Source organism: Amblyomma americanum, chromosome 4 (assembly GCF_052857255.1).
Source record: "Amblyomma americanum isolate KBUSLIRL-KWMA chromosome 4, ASM5285725v1, whole genome shotgun sequence".
NCBI lineage: Eukaryota > Metazoa > Arthropoda > Arachnida > Ixodida > Ixodidae > Amblyomma > Amblyomma americanum.
The window spans coordinates 96,425,738-96,448,364 of record NC_135500.1 but is presented as its reverse complement, the minus strand read 5'-3'; the positions used below and the strand labels follow the sequence as shown (position 1 = coordinate 96,448,364).

At 46.5% G+C, this 22,627-nt stretch overlaps 1 protein-coding gene across 1 annotated transcript in view; it reads left to right on the top strand.

Annotated features, from left to right (window-relative positions):
- The first annotated feature begins 6,039 nt into the window (after positions 1-6,039).
- Positions 6,040-22,627, top strand: part of CaBP1 (Protein disulfide-isomerase A6 homolog CaBP1) — a 30,259-nt gene continuing 13,671 nt past the window's right edge. Inside the window, exons 1-5 of the mRNA XM_077661241.1 lie at positions 6,040-6,210; positions 8,023-8,170; positions 10,534-10,591; positions 13,344-13,583; positions 15,971-16,180. Coding sequence (XP_077517367.1) covers positions 6,201-6,210; positions 8,023-8,170; positions 10,534-10,591; positions 13,344-13,583; positions 15,971-16,180 — 666 coding nt within the window. The 5' untranslated portion in view covers positions 6,040-6,200. The remainder of the gene's footprint in view (positions 6,211-8,022; positions 8,171-10,533; positions 10,592-13,343; positions 13,584-15,970; positions 16,181-22,627) is intronic.

The window sequence follows — 22,627 nt, the reverse complement described above, 5'->3', positions numbered from 1 at the left end:
CCTTCACGATAAAAAAAAATGTGGTCCATTGTCGAGGTTTTCTTTTTCCCCTAAACAAGAAGCTAATCACAAGTAAACAATTATAAGCTCTAGTATTTTGACGACTGGCTTGTTTAGTAAGGTCAAACATCAAAAAGCTGATTTCGTTTACTGTTGTGGTTGGCTAGCGGAGTAATGCAGGACGCCGCGGAACGTGGCGCAGTGTTATCTGCTGTTTTTCTAAGTTGTATATCCTACTATAGCTGGAGAAACTTTTTTCAATGCGGTGACGAGTGACGGAATACCGATCCCTCGTGCGCTTTCCTAACCTCAGTAAATAATATTTCACTGTCCCTTATGGCGCCGGGGCCTGGTCCACTGTCCCTCCCACTCGGCTTTCCACGGAGAGCAGTGGAAAACGCTGTTGGCCTTGCTCGAGCACTATATTTGCTATAGTGCAAGAGCGAAGAGTGCAAACTGATGAGGTGACAGAAGCAATAACTTTCAACCGCCGCAGCGGTGGCTCAGTGGTTACGGCGCTCGGCTGCTGACCCGAAAGACGCGGGTTCGATTCCGGCCGCGGCGGTCGCATTTCGATGCAGGCGAAACTCCAGAGGCCTGTGTGCTGTGCGATGCCAGTGCACGTTAGAGAATCACAGGTGGTCGAAATTTCCGGAGCCCTTCACTACGGCGTCCCTCGTAGCCTTAGTCGCTTTGGGACATTAAACCCCTATATATAAACCACACACAATAAAATTTTTCATTCAACAGGCATTATATATATTTACTGGTCCTGGTAGATAAAAAATCAAATGAAGAAGACTGAACAGATCAGCCTCCTGTATACACCTCAGGAGGACATTAATTACAGGGAAATGCACATTACCATGGTGAAAAAAATCATGGGGCACTTTGTTGGCCTAAAGCGCGGCGAAACGAAGGCCTTAATTAGCGCGGTGTTGCTGCTTGTGTCACTGATGTGTGGTGAAGATGTTAATTAAGTACACAATTGTTTGTGAATCTTAAATGCTGGTGACACTGGAGGGCATTTGGTAGGCAGCCATCTGACTCCACGCCTTTCTGCAAACGCTGTCCAGCGTCCTGCACAAGGAGAACTACATATGCGTTAGCAGGGAGTAGCGTAGTCATTAGCACGCTCGGCTGCAGAACGGAGGGATGGTGGTTCGAATCCCATCGCGCACAAAGATTTTTTTCTTATGTAGTTGAAGAGCGTAACGGACCGACGGACGCGAGCATGAGCGCCTTAATACGTTCTGTTCGGTGCTCATCGGTGGCCTCTCGAGGGAGGAGGCGGAGGTCTGGTGGTGCTCTGCCCGGTATATAGTGTAAATATACATGGCAGGCTACTCCACATTAGGATGATGTAAAACGTACGGAATAGCGTACACTCAGCAACGGAATGCATCTGTCCTCGACATAGAGGCTTGTTCTCTGAGACATACTCCGTCGAAGTAGCCAGGCAAGCGGCTGTAAATGACACTACGATCAAATATAAGAAGCGCAACTCACGTTTTTTTTTATGACCTATTGTTCGATTTAGAGCTACCCGTCGCAACATTCAATAGGCATTACGGGAGCTGGCCGAACAGCTCCCGTAATGTCAGCCTCTAAATAACGCGCAGGGGCTGCTTCTGCTTTCACAAGTGGTTGCTGCTTCGTAGCCGTCTGCTCTTTTGTGCTACCTGTGATTCACGCTATTCGCTGACGCTATAGATGGACAGAACTTCGTGGAGTGCTGAAGCAAGTCGTAAAACATGTGCACCTCGACCTGAATTCATCTTCCTGCATCTGTCACATTGCTATAGCCCCTTAGTATACTAAGTATGTGTGCAGTTAGGTCGAATCAGTGGCAGCTTCGATGGAAGGTATATGAACATCTGATTTCGCTCTTTCACAGTGTGAAGTCGTGCCTGCAGCTGGAACTAAGGAACATGATGAAAATAATTTATCATCGAAAATGCTGAGCGAGCGGCTGCTTGAGACGATGGACAAACATTGGATTCATGTCTCTGCATCGGGTCATTTGGAGTCAAACATCGCTATAATGAAATGTTTATAACGAAGGAATAGGCGTTCCTCTCGGACGCTCCTATGGGAGCTGTTTTTACGAATATCTCGTTTTACGAATATCTCGAGAATCTACTACCGTCGGGATATAACGAGCCTCCAAAAAGCCCCACTGGCCATTTCGCGCTGAGTATACGCCGATTTTTAACTGCGTCCGACTCTTCCGTACTGATTCGATATGGCGAACTGTAGTTCCCTCGTTCTCCAGTAGGTCTCGCTATAGCGTCTATAGTAGGTCTCGCTAGCGTCTATAGCAGGTCTCGCTGTAACGAGACCTACTGCGAGCGTGCTCTGTTTCTCTGGTTTCATGGGTGGGCAGTTTAGTTTCCTCTTTCACAGAAATGTCGTATCGTAAAAACCGGTTTGGTTTGGTTGGGTTTCGTTTATGGGGGCGTCCCGAAGCCACTCAGGCCATGAGGGACGCCGTAGTGAAGGGCTCCGGAAATTTCGACCACCTGGGGTTCTTTAACATGCACTGATATCGCACAGTACACGGGCCTCTTGAATTTCGCCTCAGTCGAAAACCATTTGGCAGCGCGCTCAGTGCGCTTGCGGTGTCGAGTTTCCGCTGGTTTTACAGGGCGAAGCGACGGAAAGCGACAGCGTGAAACAGTTTCCGCTGATTAGAGGGCAACCGTGATCAAAACCTTCGGTCTGGCATACGCTTCCTCTCAAGACGTAGAGTCTGGGACAAAAGTACGTGGACCACGTGTTCCTCAAACGGAGCCGATGGCTCTGCTGTTAGGCGGCGGCTGCAGGCTACACTTGTGGAAGTGAAAGTCAGTTTTGTTCTTTCATCTCCGCAAGTGTCATCTCCAGCCACCGGTTATTATTAGAGCTATCGGCACCGCTTTGAGGAACACGTGGCCCACAGACTTTTTTGTCCCCGGCTGTACATGTCTTGCCAATGAGTATTGTGGACACCCTAATCGCACGCTGTGCGGAGAAGCCAACCGAACCAGCTGCTCGTGACGAAATCGCCGTTGCGCGCCGTCTTCTGCTGCGGTGGCCCGGCCCTATCATCTTCAAAACCTAGAAAACGTAGTTAATTAGAAAACTGAGTTAATTATTCTGTCTCTTCTTTCATTGTCCTCTACGACATTATACATACACGAACCATGTTCTAGGCATTGGAAGCCCATGAGGGCCGCGAAAGTTTTGTAAGGCTCACATATTCGTTGGACGTGTGCAGTCGCGAGTTAAAAAAAGAAAAAAGAGATTAATACAGTGACGTCACACGAGTGGCGAAACTCGCACCGCGCGGCTGGCACGGCGCTGTGATTTCTCAACACGCTTGGCACGTTTGTTATCGGCGTGTTCGTAACCGCAGCGCCGAGCGTTGCAATCTGCCGTTGCTGTGGCACGTCACTAGGGCTCATCTTTTTTTTTTTTTACATGCGACTACGGATATTCGACAACGTAGTGGTGTTGTAGTGTTGAAGGTGTTCTCATACACAGTGACAAGCATATATAATGGCATGTAAGCCGGCTCGCATGCTATAGTTTCAACCAACGTGGCATACCGCCATAACGAAGCAACGGCTATAACGAATATACGTGGGATATCCCTTCGACTTCGTTCAATTGTATGTCGTTTTCTGCGTGCGCTACGTTTTCGTAGTTAATTGCCGCATGCGAAATTTCCACGGTCGTTATTTATCCTTCATTCGTTTCACGCCGTATCAGGTAGTTATCGCGTGTCAAGGCCGTGTTCGCAGTACGGGGCTGTTCGCTGCCCGCGATGCTATAGAAGTGTGCAATAACAGTCTGGCGAGCGCAAACAGGGGCAGACAGTCGGCAGCCGAGCTCATTCACGGCAACTGTTATTAGTGCACATGGCAGCTGCACTACGCCATCTAAGTTTTCTGACGTTTCTTTAAGGAGACACGGTCACGTAAGTTCGCCCTTCGAATTCAATGCTTGATCCGTCTGCGAGTCGACGTGCATCGCCAACAGTTGGCAAGCATTCATTTCTACTGTGTCAGTGTCTTCTAGTATGCTTATACGAATCTAGATTGATGGACGCGATTGTGCGCAAAACTATTTTGAAAAGCTGCTAGTACTTGCTTCAGGGCTCCTCCAAATGCCAGGTGCACAACGCTGTTGCCGAGACCATGATCGCGACATGTGCGATGATGCTCTCCTGGGGAACGGCTGCGCAAGTGGGGGCCTTAGATGATCGGTAGGCGAGCAACGAGCGTTCTTCGTTTAGTAAATTGTGAGTAAACTGCTTTAAGTATATGGAGGAAATAGAGCAAATTAAAAGGAATACAACAAAAATTTAGTTCCATACCTCCAGTCCCCCACTCTCTCTCTTTTTTTTAATGCGCGTGCTCAATTTTGTTCGCAAGTTGGCTTTTATAAGGCAGTCTGAGGAATACTTGAAAGTGATTAGTCAGAAGATGAAAATAACTTCCACCCACAGGGGAAAGAAAAGATTATTTGGATTGAAAAACATTTTTGTCAGCAAAGAACTAATCACGCGCCCAACCTGGACACATTTCTTATTATGTAAATAGTTTGTACATATTACTTCTCCCCCTATCCTCTCTTCCTGAACCCTCACCTCTTTCATTTCATTTCTCCATTCTCCCTGCTATCCTTTATTTCCGCTGCCCCAGCTCAGGTGCTTCAGTGTCGATGGCAGATGCCGGGGCTAGCAAAAATCTTTTCTTTCCTCTTTACTATTATTTTTAATAAAACCACTACCACCACCACCAGCAAAGAAAAAATGCAGATGATCCATGCTAGGTGGCTATCAGTACACGGCTTACAGCGACCTGAGTAGCCTATTCACTGCCCGGGTTTGAACGCCCAGGTCTGAGCTGACCAACACGGCCACCCATTGCTCGAGAGTAGGAAGTTGTATTAGAGATTCACGTGGCGGCTCCTCTTTACAGTTCCACAATATGTTAAGTGATCAGACGTCCCGATTTAGGCGGGACATGTCCCTGTTTTGCGGGCCTGGTCCCGCTGTTCCGCCAGCATGTTTGCGGGACGGCGTTTTGTCCCGCCTTCGCTACACTGGCTACACCCGCTCTGCCTAGCTCCACCAAACTAGCCTAAATAATGGAATAAACAAGCCATAGCCAGGCGCTCATAACTTCAGAGTTCAGTCACCATCGGTCTTGATGAGCATGCTTTAGTTGACGAAGCCTGTAACGTTTCGCATTATGACACGACTGAAAAACCAGAGTAATGGAAGAGACAGAAGAAGCCGGTCGGGGAACGGTGGGTGGGTGTTCTCCAGCACTCTGAGAAGAATAATGTGCCTTGCGACAACATGAGGGCAATTATATATTGAGTACTGCATGTGCTTTCCAGGAACAACTGCACCCAGTAGAGAGGGCATTTTCTTTGATGAAAAGCTGTGGTCTGCAGAGAAGACGCAGCTTCAAGTGACGACATTTAAAGCGATGCACATGCTCAAAGTGAATGTGCACATGACATGTGAACGGTACCACGGACACATCTGCAAAAATGAACTGCTGCAGAAGATCCATTCAAGTCAGAAGTATTAAATGTATGCGCCGCCAGCTAGCTCAAAACTGGAGGGAAAGAAATGTTGCATGATATGGATAGAATAATAAAAAGTGCATGTCTAAACTACTAGCCGTGTCATTCAGAGCCCCACCCATGTCCCGCTGTGGGGTCTGAAAAATATGGTCACTTTTTGTGATCGTAAGTGGCTATTTCGCCACATGTACTGTTTCCCCTCCTCCATATTTCAGCTTTTGAAAGGCCCGCCCAAAACTTTGTAAATGGTTGCGTGCTGTCATCTGCCGGGAACTACGTGCAAAATGAAACTTTGCCACATAACGTAGAACATTTCAATTGATTTTACTTCAAAATAAACTGAAATTCAAAACAAAAGGTATTGTTTACTTAACGTACAGTTTTCTTGGCCTTATTATGTTTTCTTTTTCTGTCCTTTCAAGTGTGCTTTGTCCTGCGGCTTTGTCAGCTCGTAGGTCGGCGGGCAGCCAATCACCATCAGCCACGAGCTCTTGTGTAGTTTTAAACACCGCCGGTCTAAATGCGTGGCTCTTCGTCATTTTCGTCCATCCGTCAAGTCTGAGCCGCACTCGTGTCCTGCAACTTCACCAAAAAGTAATTTATTTCACAAGGTCACCATGGCGCTCGGTAAGATTATTTCTTCACATTAACGGAGATCGTTTTATGCGTCGAAGAGATCTGCCGCTGTGCAGCAGAGCTGCCATCGTTGTGACACGACAGCGTGTGGTAGTCGTAATCTCAACGCTTAGTTAATAGGAGTCTTCCTTGCTGATCTGGCACTACGTCTGTGTGAGGAAAGCAATTTTGTAGACACGTGGCGCGAACTGCAGTGGAGCTTACTCAACCCATGCGTCTCATGCACTTGCAAACTACTATGTGCTGTCACGCTTCTCGAGGCCGCTCTCACAGATAGTTTGCAGCTGTTTATTGCCATCGTTGCGTGCTTCGTTGTGTAAAATTTACTTTCTATGATTCATTGCGAATATTTGACGGTCGTTCTGCTATCGGTCGGCCGACCCGAACAGGTGGTGTCACTGCCCACAGGAGTTGCCATATATGGACTCGCTTATGCAATGTGAATAGAGCAACGTTCTCTAGCATTGCATATATGTATTACTAGTTACGATTTTACTTTTAAAGTAGAGTACAAGTTGTTAGTCCGAGCAAACGTGGCCCTGATGACTTTTACACGTCGCGCCGAGTGCCACGTGTAGCCAGTGCCTGTTGTATCATTAAGCTATGAGAGAGACAGAAATAGCCCAATAAGCGCCTAGCATTGTGTATCCCGCGTCGCAGATAGTTTGTGGTCTCGAAAACGGGGAGCTTATTGTCCTGGGCGCACAAGCCGCGAAACTGTCGCTCTCCGATAACCTTGGGCGAAGTTTCATGTTAGGCGGGGCATGAAATGACCGATACTGGCGTTCATGGTGGGAGTCCCGTTTCGAGTGCGGCCTTGAACATTTCTTGTACTTTAGCGATTTGCCGCCGTCTTCAAGAACGAAAATCAAGTTCTCACTTTGGATTTTTAAGTGACAGAAAAGTATAAGTAGTGCATCAACCTATGCTCCTACTGCAGGAAGGCCACCTTTAAACTTGTATTTTTTCTTTTTTACACATAAATGAAGTGTTTGCAGGTTGGTACCCTGTAAACCAGTCTAGTGCTCATATAGTACATTGCACCCTTATCTTCAGCTTCTGTTGCAAATTGAACAACAGACGTAAGATGTGTAAAAATTTCAAAGCACTCACTTCGCTCAGAACAGCACCTAGTGATAGATGTGTGCACTGGTTTTTACAATTGATAATTCTGTGGGCTACCACTACATGTGTGGCCTTCTGGCTGCAGCTATGCCTGGCAGGCTATGTCTGATCTTGACTAAAGAGTGAAGTAGCCATTTCTGTTTAAAGCCAACATGCACCTGCTGCGAAAGCTGCCAGAGATAGTACTGTGTGCTGAGGTTACGGTATGAGCATTATGAAAGCAAACTTTTTGATTCAAAATGTAAAAAATGAGTGCGACAAGGTAATGCGCCGTAGGAGAAGTGTATGCAGAGGTGAGTTTGCTCTTCGTTGAGGTTCATTGAACTGAATGACGTTCTTGTGAACTGCAGTGCAGTTTAAGTTGAAGATGTTGTATAAATTCATTCGTCTGGTTTGTTTAAATAACTTTCTGAACAGGCATTTTGCTGTATTCAGCATTTCTCGAGATCAATAGCTAACAAGGCGGCCATGTTTCGAGAGAAACACATAAGGCAGCAGCTTGCTGTGTGATGTCTGTGCACATTAATGTACCCCAGATCGTCGAAATTAATCCAGAGCCCTCTGCTACGGCATCCTCTGTAGCCCATGTGTCTTTGGGACATTGAACCGGAAAATTCAGTTCCTCTTACATTTTGCAGTTGAAGTAAACAATTGGTATTTTTCTCATCCATCCCCTAGCGCTTCTTGCCGTGTTGCCAGCCCTCTGCTCTGTGGCCCTGGGCATGTATGGTCCCCACACGGAGGTTGTGGATCTTTCCCCAGCAAACTTCAAGAACAGGGTAATCGACAGCGATGAAGTCTGGGTTGTGGAGTTCTACGCACCTTGGTGAGGAACAATTCTGGCTTCATGCTTCTGCAACTGCTAAGTGCAAGAAATCACTATGCAATATATAGTCTTGATACCAGCACTTGTAATGCATCACATTGTTTCGTCATTGAAACTGGTGTATCAAACACCAACAAAGGGCTGGTTAACAAAGTTAGTCTTGTGTTAGTGAGGGCCACTTTCCTTGAGCTTGCACTGCAAGAACAGTTTCTCCCATACAACTTCATGACTAATAGAGATGACTTATATCGGCATATCCGCATACACTGTCCAGAGTTCGTGAAGATGATATTGCGCATAGCTACATTCGTTGACAACTTCTCTTCCTATCCAGTGAAGGTAGTCCCTGCTTGCAGTTATCAATTCCTCTTAAAACGTAATGTATAATTGTAATAATTGTTGTTTAAGGCAGGTTTCTAACATAGTGTGCATTTTCAAAGTTCATGGAAGAAAGTTACTTTGATTTTGAGTCTTTGTTACGTGTCTGGTTCCAAGAATCTTTCATAGATGGTGGCAGCTGCTTCAGTGACAGAGTGAAAAATGGAGCAGTGTACGAGGTGGCCGTCCTGCGGACGAACTGTTGGTGGAGTGACAGTTACAGAGGCTCCGTCCCTGCACTTTTCCTTTTGCTGTCGCCCACTGTAGCAGGTCTCATCTTTGAGGCCATGCGATGTACCCAGAGCCTGGCCTGCATATTTATTGCATGGCCTCTGGTTCAATCCCGGCCACGGCAGTCGTATTTTGATGGCAGTGAAATGCTAGAGGCCTGTGTACTCTGCGGTATCAGTGCACGTTAAAAAACCACAGGCGGTCAAACTTATCGGAGCCCTCTATTAAGGCATCCCCATAGCATGAGTAGCTTTGTGATGTTAAACCCCATAAAAAAAAAAGGCATGGCCTTTGCACTAGTTGTTCAGTTCAGATTTCTCATCCTAGCAGACATGCACGTTTTTTTTTTTTTTTTTTCAGTGTACTTCCTCAGAGGCTTTGCATTAATGTATGCTTCCTTGAGTTTTTTAATACCCTTGTCACACAGTCACTGGTGGTATGTCGACTTGAAGGTTAATCGAGCGCTACTACAAGCATGGCTCTAATGGCTACCGAGTCAATTGAGTCATCAGGGCCCCGCAGGACTCTATCGAGATCTCGAGGGCCTTTGAATGGGGGCTGTGTGCACTCTTGGAAGCAGAGCGCACGCAGCAACATGCTGGGGAATAAAATCACTTCAGTATCGTCTCTGAAAAAAATAGGACTTTAAAATACACTACTTATTTTGCAGAAGAAAAGACAGGCTGGGCTACAAAACGCTGCGGCATTCATAATACCAATGTTGTGAGCGATGGAAAAAAAACCAACACCAGCTTCTTCAGAAGTGCATGAGTCCTACTACAGCTTATTCAGGGCAACAAAGTTCATTTCAAGAGTCATTAATATTGCTGTAATGGATAAGCATTTAAAAAAAAACCTTTTCGGGTTAGTCTAAGCTAATTGCCAGCCGTTGCCAACATGCCTGCAGAATTATTGACGGCGACGGTGGCTCCAAAACACCTTGCTGCAAGACAATGGGAACACTTTTACAGCGATTGAGTTTTGTCTTGTAGCAGCAGCACAACTCCTTGGAGTTGTGATTGTGATTAATAATCTTGAAGGCTCTTCACTTGATAGCCTTTGAAAGTGCCCGTGTAACAGGTGTATAACTTATATTCAGGTCTTAGACTATGGGTTTTTTTTTTCCTTCCATATATGTGCAGCTGGCAAGCTCTCAGGTTGCCAATGGGCCAGTTTTGTGCGGGAGGGAAATGACAGGTGCTCTGTCACTTAATAATTCTTGCCGAGCAACAGCAGTGCTAGACACCAAGTTAACACTCGGCGTTATTCTATCTTTACCCCTTTCTTTCCTTATCCTTCATAGAATTTTGTTGATCTTGTGTCTAGATTACTTGGGCTTTGTGAATTCAGGGCCAGTGGTGCTCATTAGACTTAGTACCTGGCCTATATTTGACTTCTCAGTAGTTTTACCACAGCAGGAATCTGAACCACACATGGACCTCTATCTTTATTGGTCCCACTTTCATGTTGGCTTGTGTAGGATTGTGTTGATGGCAGTTCACCTCGTGCATAATAATAATAACAAATTATGCAGCTGCATGCTGCGATAACTTCGGTCATGATATTAAACATTGATTATGAGGCACTTCAGATCAGTTAAAAATCTTGTATGTACCTGGAAGTGGTGAAGTGAAGCTCTTAAAAATGGCTTCAGCTGAAGTGCCAGTGTCGTTGTCCACACCCGCATTGGAACAAGCATATCAACCTAGTTGTGGTTTGCTAAACTTTAGTGTGCTTCATCTCTTTTGTTCCAGGTGTGGTCACTGCAAGTCTTTTGCTCCGGAGTATGCCAAGGCGGCTTCTGCACTTAAGGTACGTTCCTGGTTGTTGTTCTCTTGCTGCTTGTGAGGCATGCGTAAAATATTGGAGGGGTGGGGGAAGAAGTGTTCTGTACTGTGCTACAATTTCTCTTAAGACAAAATGTCTCGGCTCTACCATAAACTTTAGCAAGGCGAGCTACCCTATGCCAGCAAAACCTTTGCCATCATTAGAGAATGGAATTTGAAGAGCTGTGCCTTCATTAATGAAGTTTCAAAGAAGCAGGTGTATAAAGGATTTATCATTTGAAGTTCTCAAGTTCATTGCAAAGAAAAAAAAAGTCACTCCTCTTGTCGTTTCTGCAGCTGTGAAGGCATTTGCTTAGAGGAAAAGCTTGTGTAAAACTATGCCTTAATGTTCTGCCGCATTAAGGCAAGTAAAATGGCAACGAAGCCACTTGTTTGGTTTGCTTAGTGACTTCGATCTGTTGAGTATTGTACTTGTCATGGATGTATAGTGGGGTGAGGGCTTCATTTTTACTTCTCATTGCATCATGAAAGTAGGTCATGTGTTTACTTTCTGCAGTAATTCTGTTTTACTATTGTTACTTTTTTTATTGCTTTATTGTTCTATTCTTCATCAAGGTTTTACAGTGCTCACTTGTCTAGTGTTTACCTGTTTGCACTCCAAGTGGTTTCTTGATCAAAACATATTTCAGACTGTTTCTAAATTGTAAGGTTTCGGCTGTGCCCTATGTAACTCTTGCCAAGTGATTAGGCTGAATGCTGTGCTGTAGCAAAGCTGGATGATGAGACCCTAATCCATTCTAGGAAGGGCTGTGCCCGGGTGGCCTGCTGATTCCAGGTTCTCTGGAACGGCAGACTCCCTTTTCAGCCCTAGGGAATGAATACTGGCTCTGACAGCACTACAGAAACACAGCCTGTAGCATCTGTGGCCGAACTTCTTTGTGAAAAACCTGCTGCTGCCATTCATAGCCCTTGGCAGACAATTCGTTAGAAACGATTCCATGTTTAAGGCACTGAAATCTTGATGTGTAGTTTGTCTCCACTGCAGTACGGGCATCAATAGTTCTTTTTGCCTTTCCTAGAAAAACCATTTAGTGCATCATGTATCGTGAAAAGGAGTGGAAGATGGCTATGATGCCATTTTTAGTTTGGTTATAGTGCATTGTTACTCCTAGTTAGTTTGACTGCACTTTAACTTATAAAGGCGGAGATCCCACACCGGTGGCGGCCACTGGCCGTTTCTCAGCGTTTGCGCGATTGCAGTGGCCATTCTGCTTGCAATAGAAAAAGAACTTGGAACTCATTGGAAAGAGAAGCGTGTTTACTTTGTAATGGTATGCATTAATACCAATTATTGTTGGCACTTGCAGAGTGAGCAAAATATGAAGTGCATAAAATGGTACTTTTGTCTGACTTGCCTGTCTTTGTCAACTTTCTTTTTTTTTTTGAAAAAAAAACAGCTCTGCCAGAAACGGAGCTGCTTCAGGAACATTTAGCAGAGGTTAGTTTTTTGATCTCGGGAGTGTTTTTCTTATTGCCCCAAGTGCCAGTTATTTAGAACCGAAACACTAAAATAAAGCCCCCAAATGACCGAAAAAGCATTATTTGCGAATACAAAATCAAATCAAGGGCATTAGCTAAGTTGTTTTCACCTATGCTTTCGACAAATTCAGATACCAACGTCTACATCACGAAATGACAATTCGTTTGGTACCACCCGCATCCCTCTGCGACCACTGGCTCGCCCGCCATGGCCTTCCGAAGGTTGCCCCCATCACAGTTTTGAGAAACAAAGGTCGTCTGTACGAATCCCTCACATACACACACACCACGGGCTTCAACTCGACTAACAATTTTGTGCGCCGAATTGTGCCGATTCGTTTGCCACCACTCCGAACCCTGTGCGCTAAACGGGTGCATGGGCCACAATTTGGTCACTAATGGCGGCCCCAAGTGGCACCTGCTCAGATGGTACGTATATAGCGGAACAGCATAGGGTGTAACCTGGCTGCCATGCTGGCCCGATGACTCTGCACGTGCGGTTATGTGACTGGGGGGGGTCATATTTTGTACGATGCAGCAGCAATTTGATCACATGACAGGCCGCCATCTTGAAATTTCTGACTAACAAGAAACGTTCGAATGCGAATAGCAAGAGCTAGCGCTCTTTAAAGCACTCATATTAGAGGCCCATTAGCGTGTGGCTTAATTTACAAAACACGAGCTTATTTGTCGCGTTTATGGATCGTGCATATTTCATTAAGTGTGCAAAATTTCTATTGAGCTGCACTTCTTAGCTTTTTTTTTTTGTTAGTTTTGTCTAAGAAAAAACATCCTACGGAGGTCCGGATATTGGGTACGCAGACGCCTCTTTTGGATGTGTTATTTATAATTTCTTGTAGTGCAACAAGTGAACTTGTACTTTTAAGAACCAGCCAGAACATGTGACGTTGAAGCTTCCTGAATGTGATGGGCAGGGTTTTAACTGCTTAGTATAGCAGATCGGACTTGTCATGAATGTGCGAGTGGTTCTTTGTAAAACAAAGGGTTTTATTCATCGCACGCCAATTACTGGGTTGCGTAGGCATCAGCACCACGTGTGAAACCTGGCAGCTGCTTTCATGTTTCTTTTGGACTGCTCTGCAGTGCACTGTTCTAACTGAGCCTTGTGTGATCTGTAGAGTTAAGACATTAAAAGGAAAAAAAATCAGTTTTATCACTACGGAAAGGGTCTCTGCACTGGCCCGGTGTTTGACGTGTTCCGTGCTCTCTCTGCCCAGGGCCTAGTCAAGGTTGGCGCTGTGGATGCTGACAAGGACAAGTCACTGGGAGGCCAGTATGGTGTCAGGGGTTTCCCCACGGTCAAAATATTTGGTGCCAACAAGGACAGCCCGACAGACTACAGCGGGCCACGCACAGCTGATGGTATTGCGTCGGCCGCACTTCAGGAGGCCCGCAAGCTTGTGGACCAGAGGCTCGGAAAGCGCACCTCCAGTGGCGGTGGCGGCAGTGGTGGCAAGGTATGCTGTTGCGAGCTTATGTCGATCACAGGCAATGCTTAAACGGACACAGAGTACAGCTCCATCCAATTTTGGTTCTTTGTAAAAATTGATTGCTTTGCCTTTTGTACCTATGCTGATGTCTGTTGGAAAGAAAAGATGCATTTATTACTGAGAAAATTGGATGTAGACGTGGAACATTTTTTTCCTCTCTCCATTCGTTTCAAACTTGTGACGTCTGTAATGAAAAGGACTCAGTGATCAGAGCTTGTAAGTGGAATGGCAGTGCGGCCAAGAAAGAATATTCACTTCATCTAACGTTCGCTTGTCGAAACGACCAGCGGCAGGGGTACCTGTATGTCATTTTTTGGCTCTTTCATATAAAAATTCCTTTTTTTTTTCCTATTGATACGGGCAGACTTCAATGTGTCCTCATTGTTCCTTTAATAACAGTGCTCTTATATTTATGGATGCATTAGCGTAGTCAACCATTCCCCAGGCACAGTGCTGTGTTTTACATTGAGCTATGATCATTTTGTAATAATACCATATGTAACAGTGCGCAGTTGAACTCCATAATTAGGAATGTTGCTTCAGCACCTTTTTCGCTGCAGTGAAGCGTTTTCATTTCCCAGTTAGTGGCACTTGGCATGCATTACTGCAGTTTGTGAAAATTACTGCTGCCATGCATGATTTTTCACATGATGTTATGCTAAAATTAAGATTTTATGTAGCAAGCTAAATTTCATCTTATCACTAAGCAGCTATCAGCGAAAAGTGTTCACCTGTGTGCTAGCAGACTTGCAAACTTGGCCGCCTCTCCAATTTCTGTGCCTGTTACAAGTGGCAGCCTGTGCCTGCCAATACTATGGAGTATGCCATTGTTTTGATGGCAGTAACATTGGCAGTAAATTGCTGTGGTCCTGACAGTGTGGCAAAGTACAAATTGTTGCAGAATGCACATGCTGTTATGGTTTTCCTATTTGTGCAATTTGGAGTTGATGTTGGGGGTTTGCATTCCCGCAGTTACAAATACAAATCACTTCCATAGCAACGAGGTTAAAAGTAATGGCAGTGTAAAATATTGATAGTGTAAAACTGCCTTCGAGGGAGGCGTGTCTTGTGCTCAAGACAGCACACTTGCAAGCTGCACTCGCTGACTAACTTCTTTTGCCATTCATAAGTAAATCATTGGGGTGGATATTAAAGCGAAAGCTTTACTGGCCGCGAACTTGCGATTTCGCCGTGGCGGTGCTCTGAGGAGGGCACATGACGTCGCAACGCACGCCTCACTGCGGAGCCGAATCGGTCTGGCCAGGCTGGCGGCAGCTGGCGCACTCGGCGCGAAATAGAGACATGCTCCAAGTCTCCGCCAGTGCGGTCAGAGTGCGCCAAAGCCGCCGAACGTGTCGGCGGTTAAGCGCAGTTAGAGTATAGAGGGTCTCGCTTTGGCTGACGTGACGTCGCCGTGCAGCACGTGCGTGTTACGCCGGAGTATAAACGCTCCTTAACAGAGCCTGCGCTTAACCGCGAACCAACTTATTTGTAGGCGGCATTTATGGGAGCCACTGAAACCCCCCTCGCACTCACTGAATAAAAAAAAAAACCTGTGCTGAGGCTCGGAATCGAATCAGGGCCTTTGGCGTTTGAGGTGGAGACGCTACCACTCTGCCACGACGGCTCGAGCATTATGCATAAAGGCGCTTCTAGTGAATGCACTCTTCCGATGCAGAAGTTGCCGTGTGTTCGCTACATATATCCTGGCCTAACAGAGTTAATCCATCAGCAGTTTTTTTGCGGGATGCCGGAAGTCTGGTTTACTCTACGATGTCTGTGTCAGTTGTTGGAAGTAAGTAAGCTAAAGTTACTTCTGAGTTAGCAGGTCAACGCTGGTTCCCTCTCTTCACAGCAGATATTGGCAGCACCCAGAATAAACGTGAAAGGGAACTGGAAAAGATTTGATGCAAGAAGGTGTTGGTGAAGGGGGGGGGGGGGGGGGGGGGGGGGGGGGGGGGGGGGGGGGGGGGGGGGGTGCTGAGAAATTTTCTGTGCAAAAACTGCAAAAAACTGCACTGGCCCCATTTTCTGTACCAAGTTCAAGAAATGCATTTACTCCCCTCCCTCTCAACCCCCCGCTCTCCAAGACTGTTCCATAAATGCACCCCTTGAAGGGAATGGGAGCATCTATGCACTTATTGTGAGACAGCACAGTGAATTTCTTTTGTGCGGCGGGGTACTCTTGGACACAGTGGCGAGAGGTTACAGCGGCCCACAAGGCAGCAGTCTATAGAATTTTGATATTGTGACCCGAAAATAAAACAAAGGTAGTGATCCCGGAACTTTCAATGCACTGGTTTTGTGTTGCATTTCTTCCGAATGCTCATGTTTTTCTGGGGCTCGGGTTGCAGAGCGACGTGGTTGAGCTGGACGACAGCAACTTCGAGGAGCTGGTGCTGAACAGCGACGACCTGTGGCTGGTGGAGTTCTTTGCCCCCTGGTGCGGCCACTGCAAGAACCTGGCCCCCCACTGGGCCAAGGCAGCCACCGAGCTCAAGGGCAAGGTCAAGCTGGGTGCCGTGGATGCCACCGTGCACCAGGGTCTGGCCTCCCAGTACGATGTAAGTCTGATGTCGTCCTTTCCTTTGCTTCCAGTGTTTATAACTGCCACACACAATGAATTGGGGAGTTTGGCTGTCCATGTCAATCGGGACGACTCTCTGAGAGCTTATGCTGGTTGCTAAATTGTTGTTCTGTCTGTAGCTTCACCCTTTCAAGCGTCATCTCTTGCTTCGATTGAAAACAGTTCCTTTTCTGCCGAACTAGTATATTCAGGCCTCGAGAAAAGGAATTTGTTAGTTTTCCAGAGCGGAAGACCAGCGGATAAGTTTTTATACGAATGGGCTTAATTACATACAAAGAGTGAGGTTCGTAAGAAATAGTGATAACGAAATGCCTGAATTTGGCAAGTAAGCACCCGAGGGATCGTGGAATCGCTCCATTTTCTGAAGATGCACATTACACTAGGCATTGAACAAAAACGATCGTTGTGATCACTGGCGACAAAATCTGTCTGCATAAAAATGTTGGACAGTGTGCTACCCAGCTGAATGTTTTGGGAACTATTATTACTGCATTCTCTATATGGCATAAAAAAACTTTTTTGCGACAAGAAGGATGCTAAATTGGACTGAAACAAAGAAATCGCTGCTAGGTACAGCACACTCTCGCGCCTGAAAGGGTTAAGCCTTCGAAGTTTGCTGATTGATATGTCTGAAAAAACCAAGAAACAAAAAATTGTTTTTCTAATTGAGAATTTGACCACAGGCATTCCAGTTAGTGCTATTCATGCTATTGACAGGCTATTGACAGAGTTAAGGTGTAGTAAGCCTTTTTGTTAATTCTCTGAGGTGCTTGTAGATCAGCAGTGTGAAAAATTTCACCGAACGTTTACCTTTGAGGTAATGTGAACTTCAGCGGCAGCTTAGGTTGATGCCGGTTATGTGTTTGGTGTGGGATATCTGTTGCACTTATGTAGCTATGCTCCCATTAGCACCGTAGTCAATGCCTTTTGCTGGAAGTGTCGGAGTAACGGGGTATAATATGGACCAGTCATTTGGTGGGAGGGGGGTTAAGGTATAGGGGTGCAGGTTAGACATGCGTCACACACGGTCGTCGTTTATCGGTCCATATTTGGCTGAAACCCTTAGCGGCAGATGCAGCAAAAAGGTTAGTGGAGGGAGGAGTGTGGTTGCTGCTGCCACTGACGTGATTCCGTTGGGTAAGCCACATACAGGTATCGCTTTAAAACGGCAATGATTCCTTGGCACCTGTTAAAGGCTGTTAGGCTTCCTTGAGGCAAAAAAAATTTGAGAACCTCTACTCTCAATATGCAGAAAATGGGGCTAGGTTCACAAAGTATAGAAAGCTTGTTCATAACTCAGCTCATTGACATTTTCCTGGACTGGCAGTCTGATAATACTGTTTGGAAGCACTTGGAAACAAGCGAAGTAAACTCACTGCTGTGATCATTACTGGCCACCTGACACCAGTACTGGCTGGTGCACTATATCTTTTTATGGTAACTCTGTCATAGGCCATGCTGCAGACTCAGCACGAAGCAGCCCTGCCCCCCAGAGCACACTGCGACTTGTATTGATGATCCTTGGCTAATGCCGCATTCCTTGGACTGAGGTACAGCTGGATGATGAGACCTTAATCCATTCTAGGAAGGGCTGTTAATGGGCAGCAGGCTGTTCCCGGGTTCTCTGGGCAGCTCGCTTGCCTTTTGGTCCCTGTGAATGATTTCTGGCTCTGACAGCGTGGTACACCTTCCAACATCCGTCTGGTAACCTTAATCCTGCAGATTGTAAAGGACGTGTGTAAGAAGGGGGAATCGAAAACTTTCTTGTCCAGGCACAAAGTAAGAAAGGAACATGGAATAAATATATTTATTCAGATCAAATAACAATGCATTGGCGTTTCAAATGTAATGAGTGCTTTTTGTAAGCGGAAATAGCAGTGACGTCGTTTGAGGCTCGACATGCCGTTAACTATAGATGAGTTGACTTTTATTTGGGCTCCCCGTTGCTGTCTCTTTTTGTCGTTGGGTCAGGTCTGTGTTTCCAGAAGACGTCTCCCGTAGTTGGGTGTTCACTGATGTGGCAAGTTAGTGGAATGGCAGTTGGGCAAGTGTGCGTTTCTGGCTTGCCATTGCTCCTTTTCCCCCTGATTATTGTGGTGGAGCCCTTCTTTGTGGCAAGCAGTATGGAGGAACTATTCCTTCCACCTTGGCTTGGACGAACTTGTTTGATTTGACCAGTCACGAAGGGTTTGCATGATGTCTCCTGAGGGCTTTATGAATAATATACACAATATGCTTCTTGTGCAGAATTCACCTGCTCGGTTCGCTATGTTGCTGCACTCAAGAGCAGTTGTTGTGAAATCAGTTGTGATGGAAATAATACAGTTGAATTCCGCTGTTTCATATTTCATGGTACCAGCCAGGAAATGTAATGCAGTAGAACCTCGTTGACATGTTTTTAAAAATGCGGGAAAAGAAACCTATTATCTGGGAAAATGCATGAGCTAACGGCCCAATTTTGAAAGAATGTACAGTAGAATCTCGTTACAACGAACTTCACGGGACCGCCGAATTTAATTCGTTATTTTGAAATATCGTAGTACTGAAAAACCTTTATTTTCATGTCAGTAATGCATCACAAGAACTAAAATTACGTACCTTTGCAGCAGATTTATGTCTTGGTAAGTAAATAATAAACGATAACGCTGGGCACAGTTTAACTACAATTTATTGCTTGAAGAAGTCTGTTATCTTCTTCTGGCGAGTAGACGATAAGCCGATAAGCGCTGCAAGACGAACGCCTCCACATCCTCGACCTTCCTGTGCACATCATCGGGGACATCTTTTCAGCGCCCGAGGAATGATCTGGTCTTCTCTAGAAAGACTAGGACATCCGAGCCGGAAACAATCTCTTCCTCTTCGTGCGCTGATCCAGTGTCGGCATCGTCTTCGTCGCTACTACATTCTTCTTGCTCACGCACTTGATTCACAATGTCTTCGGTGGTGAGCTCCGCGGATGTAGCCGCCACGCTGTCGCTGTCCACATAATTCGAAAGTCGCTGTCCATGGTAGTTGCCCAGCCGCAGACGTTTTCTTGAGGGAGCGATTCTCGATGTAGTTTTATGATCTTGTCCCGATCTTTGAGCATCGTTGCATTTGTTGACTCTGTGATGTCAAGCTCCCTACACAAGTCCACTTGCTTTTTTCCAGCATTCAGCTGCAACAGAATGTCCGCTTTTTCTTTAAGCAAAAACTGGCGTCGCTTCTTTTTAAGGGGGGACGCGGGTCTTGAAATCGCGAAAAACGGTCAAAAATGGCAATTTTCAAAAATTGCGATATTGAAGTCTTTAATGTCCCAACTATGCCTCTGCAAAATATTATAGCTGAATTCCAACTCAAAGTATGAAAAAAACGGCAATTTAGAAACGTCGGTGAGCCGAAATTGAACGCCAAGCGCGAAAGTTTGCCCCATTTTCAAGCTGCCGTAGCTCCGCGCGACGCGAACCGATCGGCGCCATCTTGGTCTCGTTTGAAAGCTGGTTTCCCGCTCTCAATTTTGGCGCCTCTCGGCACGTTGTAGACCCTCGCACATCGGAGCCATCAGCACCCGTTGTCAAGGTGGGAAAGCGTCGCGAGACAGCCGCCGATTGGGTAAAACGGGCGCTCCTCGAGGCGCAGCCCTCTGATTGGCCGTGACGCATGCTTTGCCTCCCGCGGCCCCGCGACCGCGTTGTTCGGCTCTTTCCCGTCGTCTGCTTTTGCCGGCACGCCTGTCCTTTTTTGCGCTCCTCTTTGTTTGCTAGTATTTTTCGTTCTGCCTTTTTCTTTATCGTTCTTGTAGATATTTTGGCTATTGAATCGCTTCTTTTAGCCACGAGTTTCGTGCTTTTGCGTGTATTTGCCTGCCTGGTGTCTTTGTTCCGTGTGTCACGATGGCCCGAGATGCGCGCTTGAAAGCAAGTACGCGAAAAGCAGTCAGCAAAAAGAGACGCGCATGGAATAAGAGCGCTGCATCGTCGAGAACTGCAGCTTCGGTGATGCCCTCGGTGGATGCGGCTGGACTGAGTTTGCCAACAACAGCTTCGCCGGTGGACGCGGCTGAACAAACCCCGTTGACGCCAGCATCGCCGGTGGACGCGGCTGGACAATGCCGATCGGCGTCAACTTCGATGTTACCGCAAGCCTCTGCAGTGCCGGTGGATATGCCTGGACTAAGCCCGTCGAAAATGTCGACTTCTGATACGCTGCAAGTGGCTTCGAGTTCCGTGTCGTCGGAAGCGGCCGAGCCGGCTGACCTAAGCCTAACGTCGACTTCGGCGTTTCCGCACGCCGCTTCGGTGCCGACGGACGCGGCTGAACCGAGCTCGCGTGCTCAACGCTTCGACACGGTGTTTTTCACGGAGGCGGAGTGCGCGGCGCGTGAAAAATACGCCGACAACATCAAAACTTCATTGGCGAAGAGGTCCGCGACTTCCCGCAAGTTTGAGCTAATGAACGTGAGCACAGCAAGTGAAGACGATCGCGGCACAGAGTATATCATCGTTGACCTCACTGTGCTAAAGAAGCTGTTTGCGTCCACAAGCTGCAGCAAGTGTGGGATGGCCGCTCTCCAACTCACAAAGTGCAGTGAGAGAGAATATGGCCTAGCAGTGAAGTTGCAGCTCACATGCTCAAATTGCGATTTCGCCGAGCGGCACTTCTCATCGCCACGAGTGCCCGGGAAATCCAACATCACGCCCTTTGAGGTCAATTTGCGGGCAATGAAGGGTATACAAAGTATAGGCAAGGGAGCGACTGCCCTAGCGGATTTTTGTGCCACCATGAACCTCTCCCACCGAGGACTTCACCACAAGACTTTCAGGGGTCATATGGACACCATGGTGAAAGCTTGCCAGGCAGTAGCTACTGCTACAGAAGCAGCAAGTGTCAAAGTAGTGAAGGATATGTATCAGAACTTCCTCAACCCGCCAGGAAATGTAGATGTTATATTTGATGGCACATGGAAAACACGTGGTCACAATTCAAATATTGCAGTTGGCTGCATCATAGAGCTGTACACTGGCCTAGTACTGGACCACGTTGTGCTCTCGAGGTACTGTCGTGGGTGCCAAGGGGCACCTGATCCCAGTGATGATGGGTACGGTGACTGGGCTGCGAACCACAAGTGTATGAAAAACATTGACTGCAATGCCGGCCGAATGGAGACTGAAGCAGCTATCATTTTATTCAACAGGTCGCTGGAAAAAAATGGGTTGCGGTACACAACTATAGTTTCGGATGGTGATAGCCGCACCTTTCATGCATTGACCTCGGAAGGTGTGTATGGATATATATCCATTGAAAAGAAGGACTGCTTGAACCATGTCCACAAGCGGATGGGGACGGCTCTTCGCAATTTGGTTGAGAAGAAGAAAGCACAAGGAGAATCTCTTGGCGGAAAGGGCAACCTCACCCAAGACAAGATAAAGAAAATTACAAACTACTATGGGTATGCCTTGCGGAGCCACAGCCACGACGTTGCAGGCATGAAAAAGGCGGTGCATGCCACGCTGTTGCACATGACCTCGACAGATGAAGCCCCAGACCACAGTTGCTGTCCTCAAGGAGTTGATTCGTGGTGTGCCTTCAATCGTGCTTTGGCGAACCAAGTGGAGCCGCCACCACATAAAAACCCTCTGCCAGGCCATGTTCGCACTGCTCTTGAGCCAATCTTTGCAAGGCTGGGCGACGAGGCCCTCTTGGAGCGCTGCAAAGATGGCATGACACAGAACGCCATTGAGTGCCTACACTCTGTCATTTGGAGCCAAAGCTCCAAGAACACGCATGACTCTTTGCTGGCTGTGGAAAGAGGTGTTGCAGAAGCAGTTTCTCGCTTCAACCAAGGAATGGCAGCAACCAGCAGAGCTGTTGCAGCACAGCTTGGTTACAGGCCTGGGAGCTGCCTCATTCGTAGGAGCCTTGAGAAAGATAAACAAAGGCTGTGCAGGTCTGATAAGGGTCACACCGAAGCTGAAAAGGTGAAGAAGAGGATGACCAAGAAGCACAAGCCTGACAGCACCCAGGACTACTGCCCAGGACTTCTGTGAATGTGTGGAAGATTTTAAAAAAATAGCAAGTGGTTTTCTAAGCTTTTTTTTGTCAAGTGCCAATGCAATACAGAGGTTTTCACAATCTTTACATGAACAGATTTCTGTAAGTTTGGTGTTGTTGTGTTCAGCAATGACTGGGCTGCATGCTAAAGCATTAAATTTTTCCATATGATCAGTAAACAAAAATGGCAGAGTAAGCAAAACTTTGAATGCAATTTTCTCAGCTTTGCTTTTTCGATCAAATGCCTTTGCCTTACGCAACTTTTCATAATGTTTGCATCGACTGATTTTATTGAAGTAGGTATCATTTTTTTCAGCAACACCTCAGCTACATCCTAAAGCTTTCCAAATTTCATTAAACCCAATAGACTAGCAATTAGGTCAGATGTAAGCTA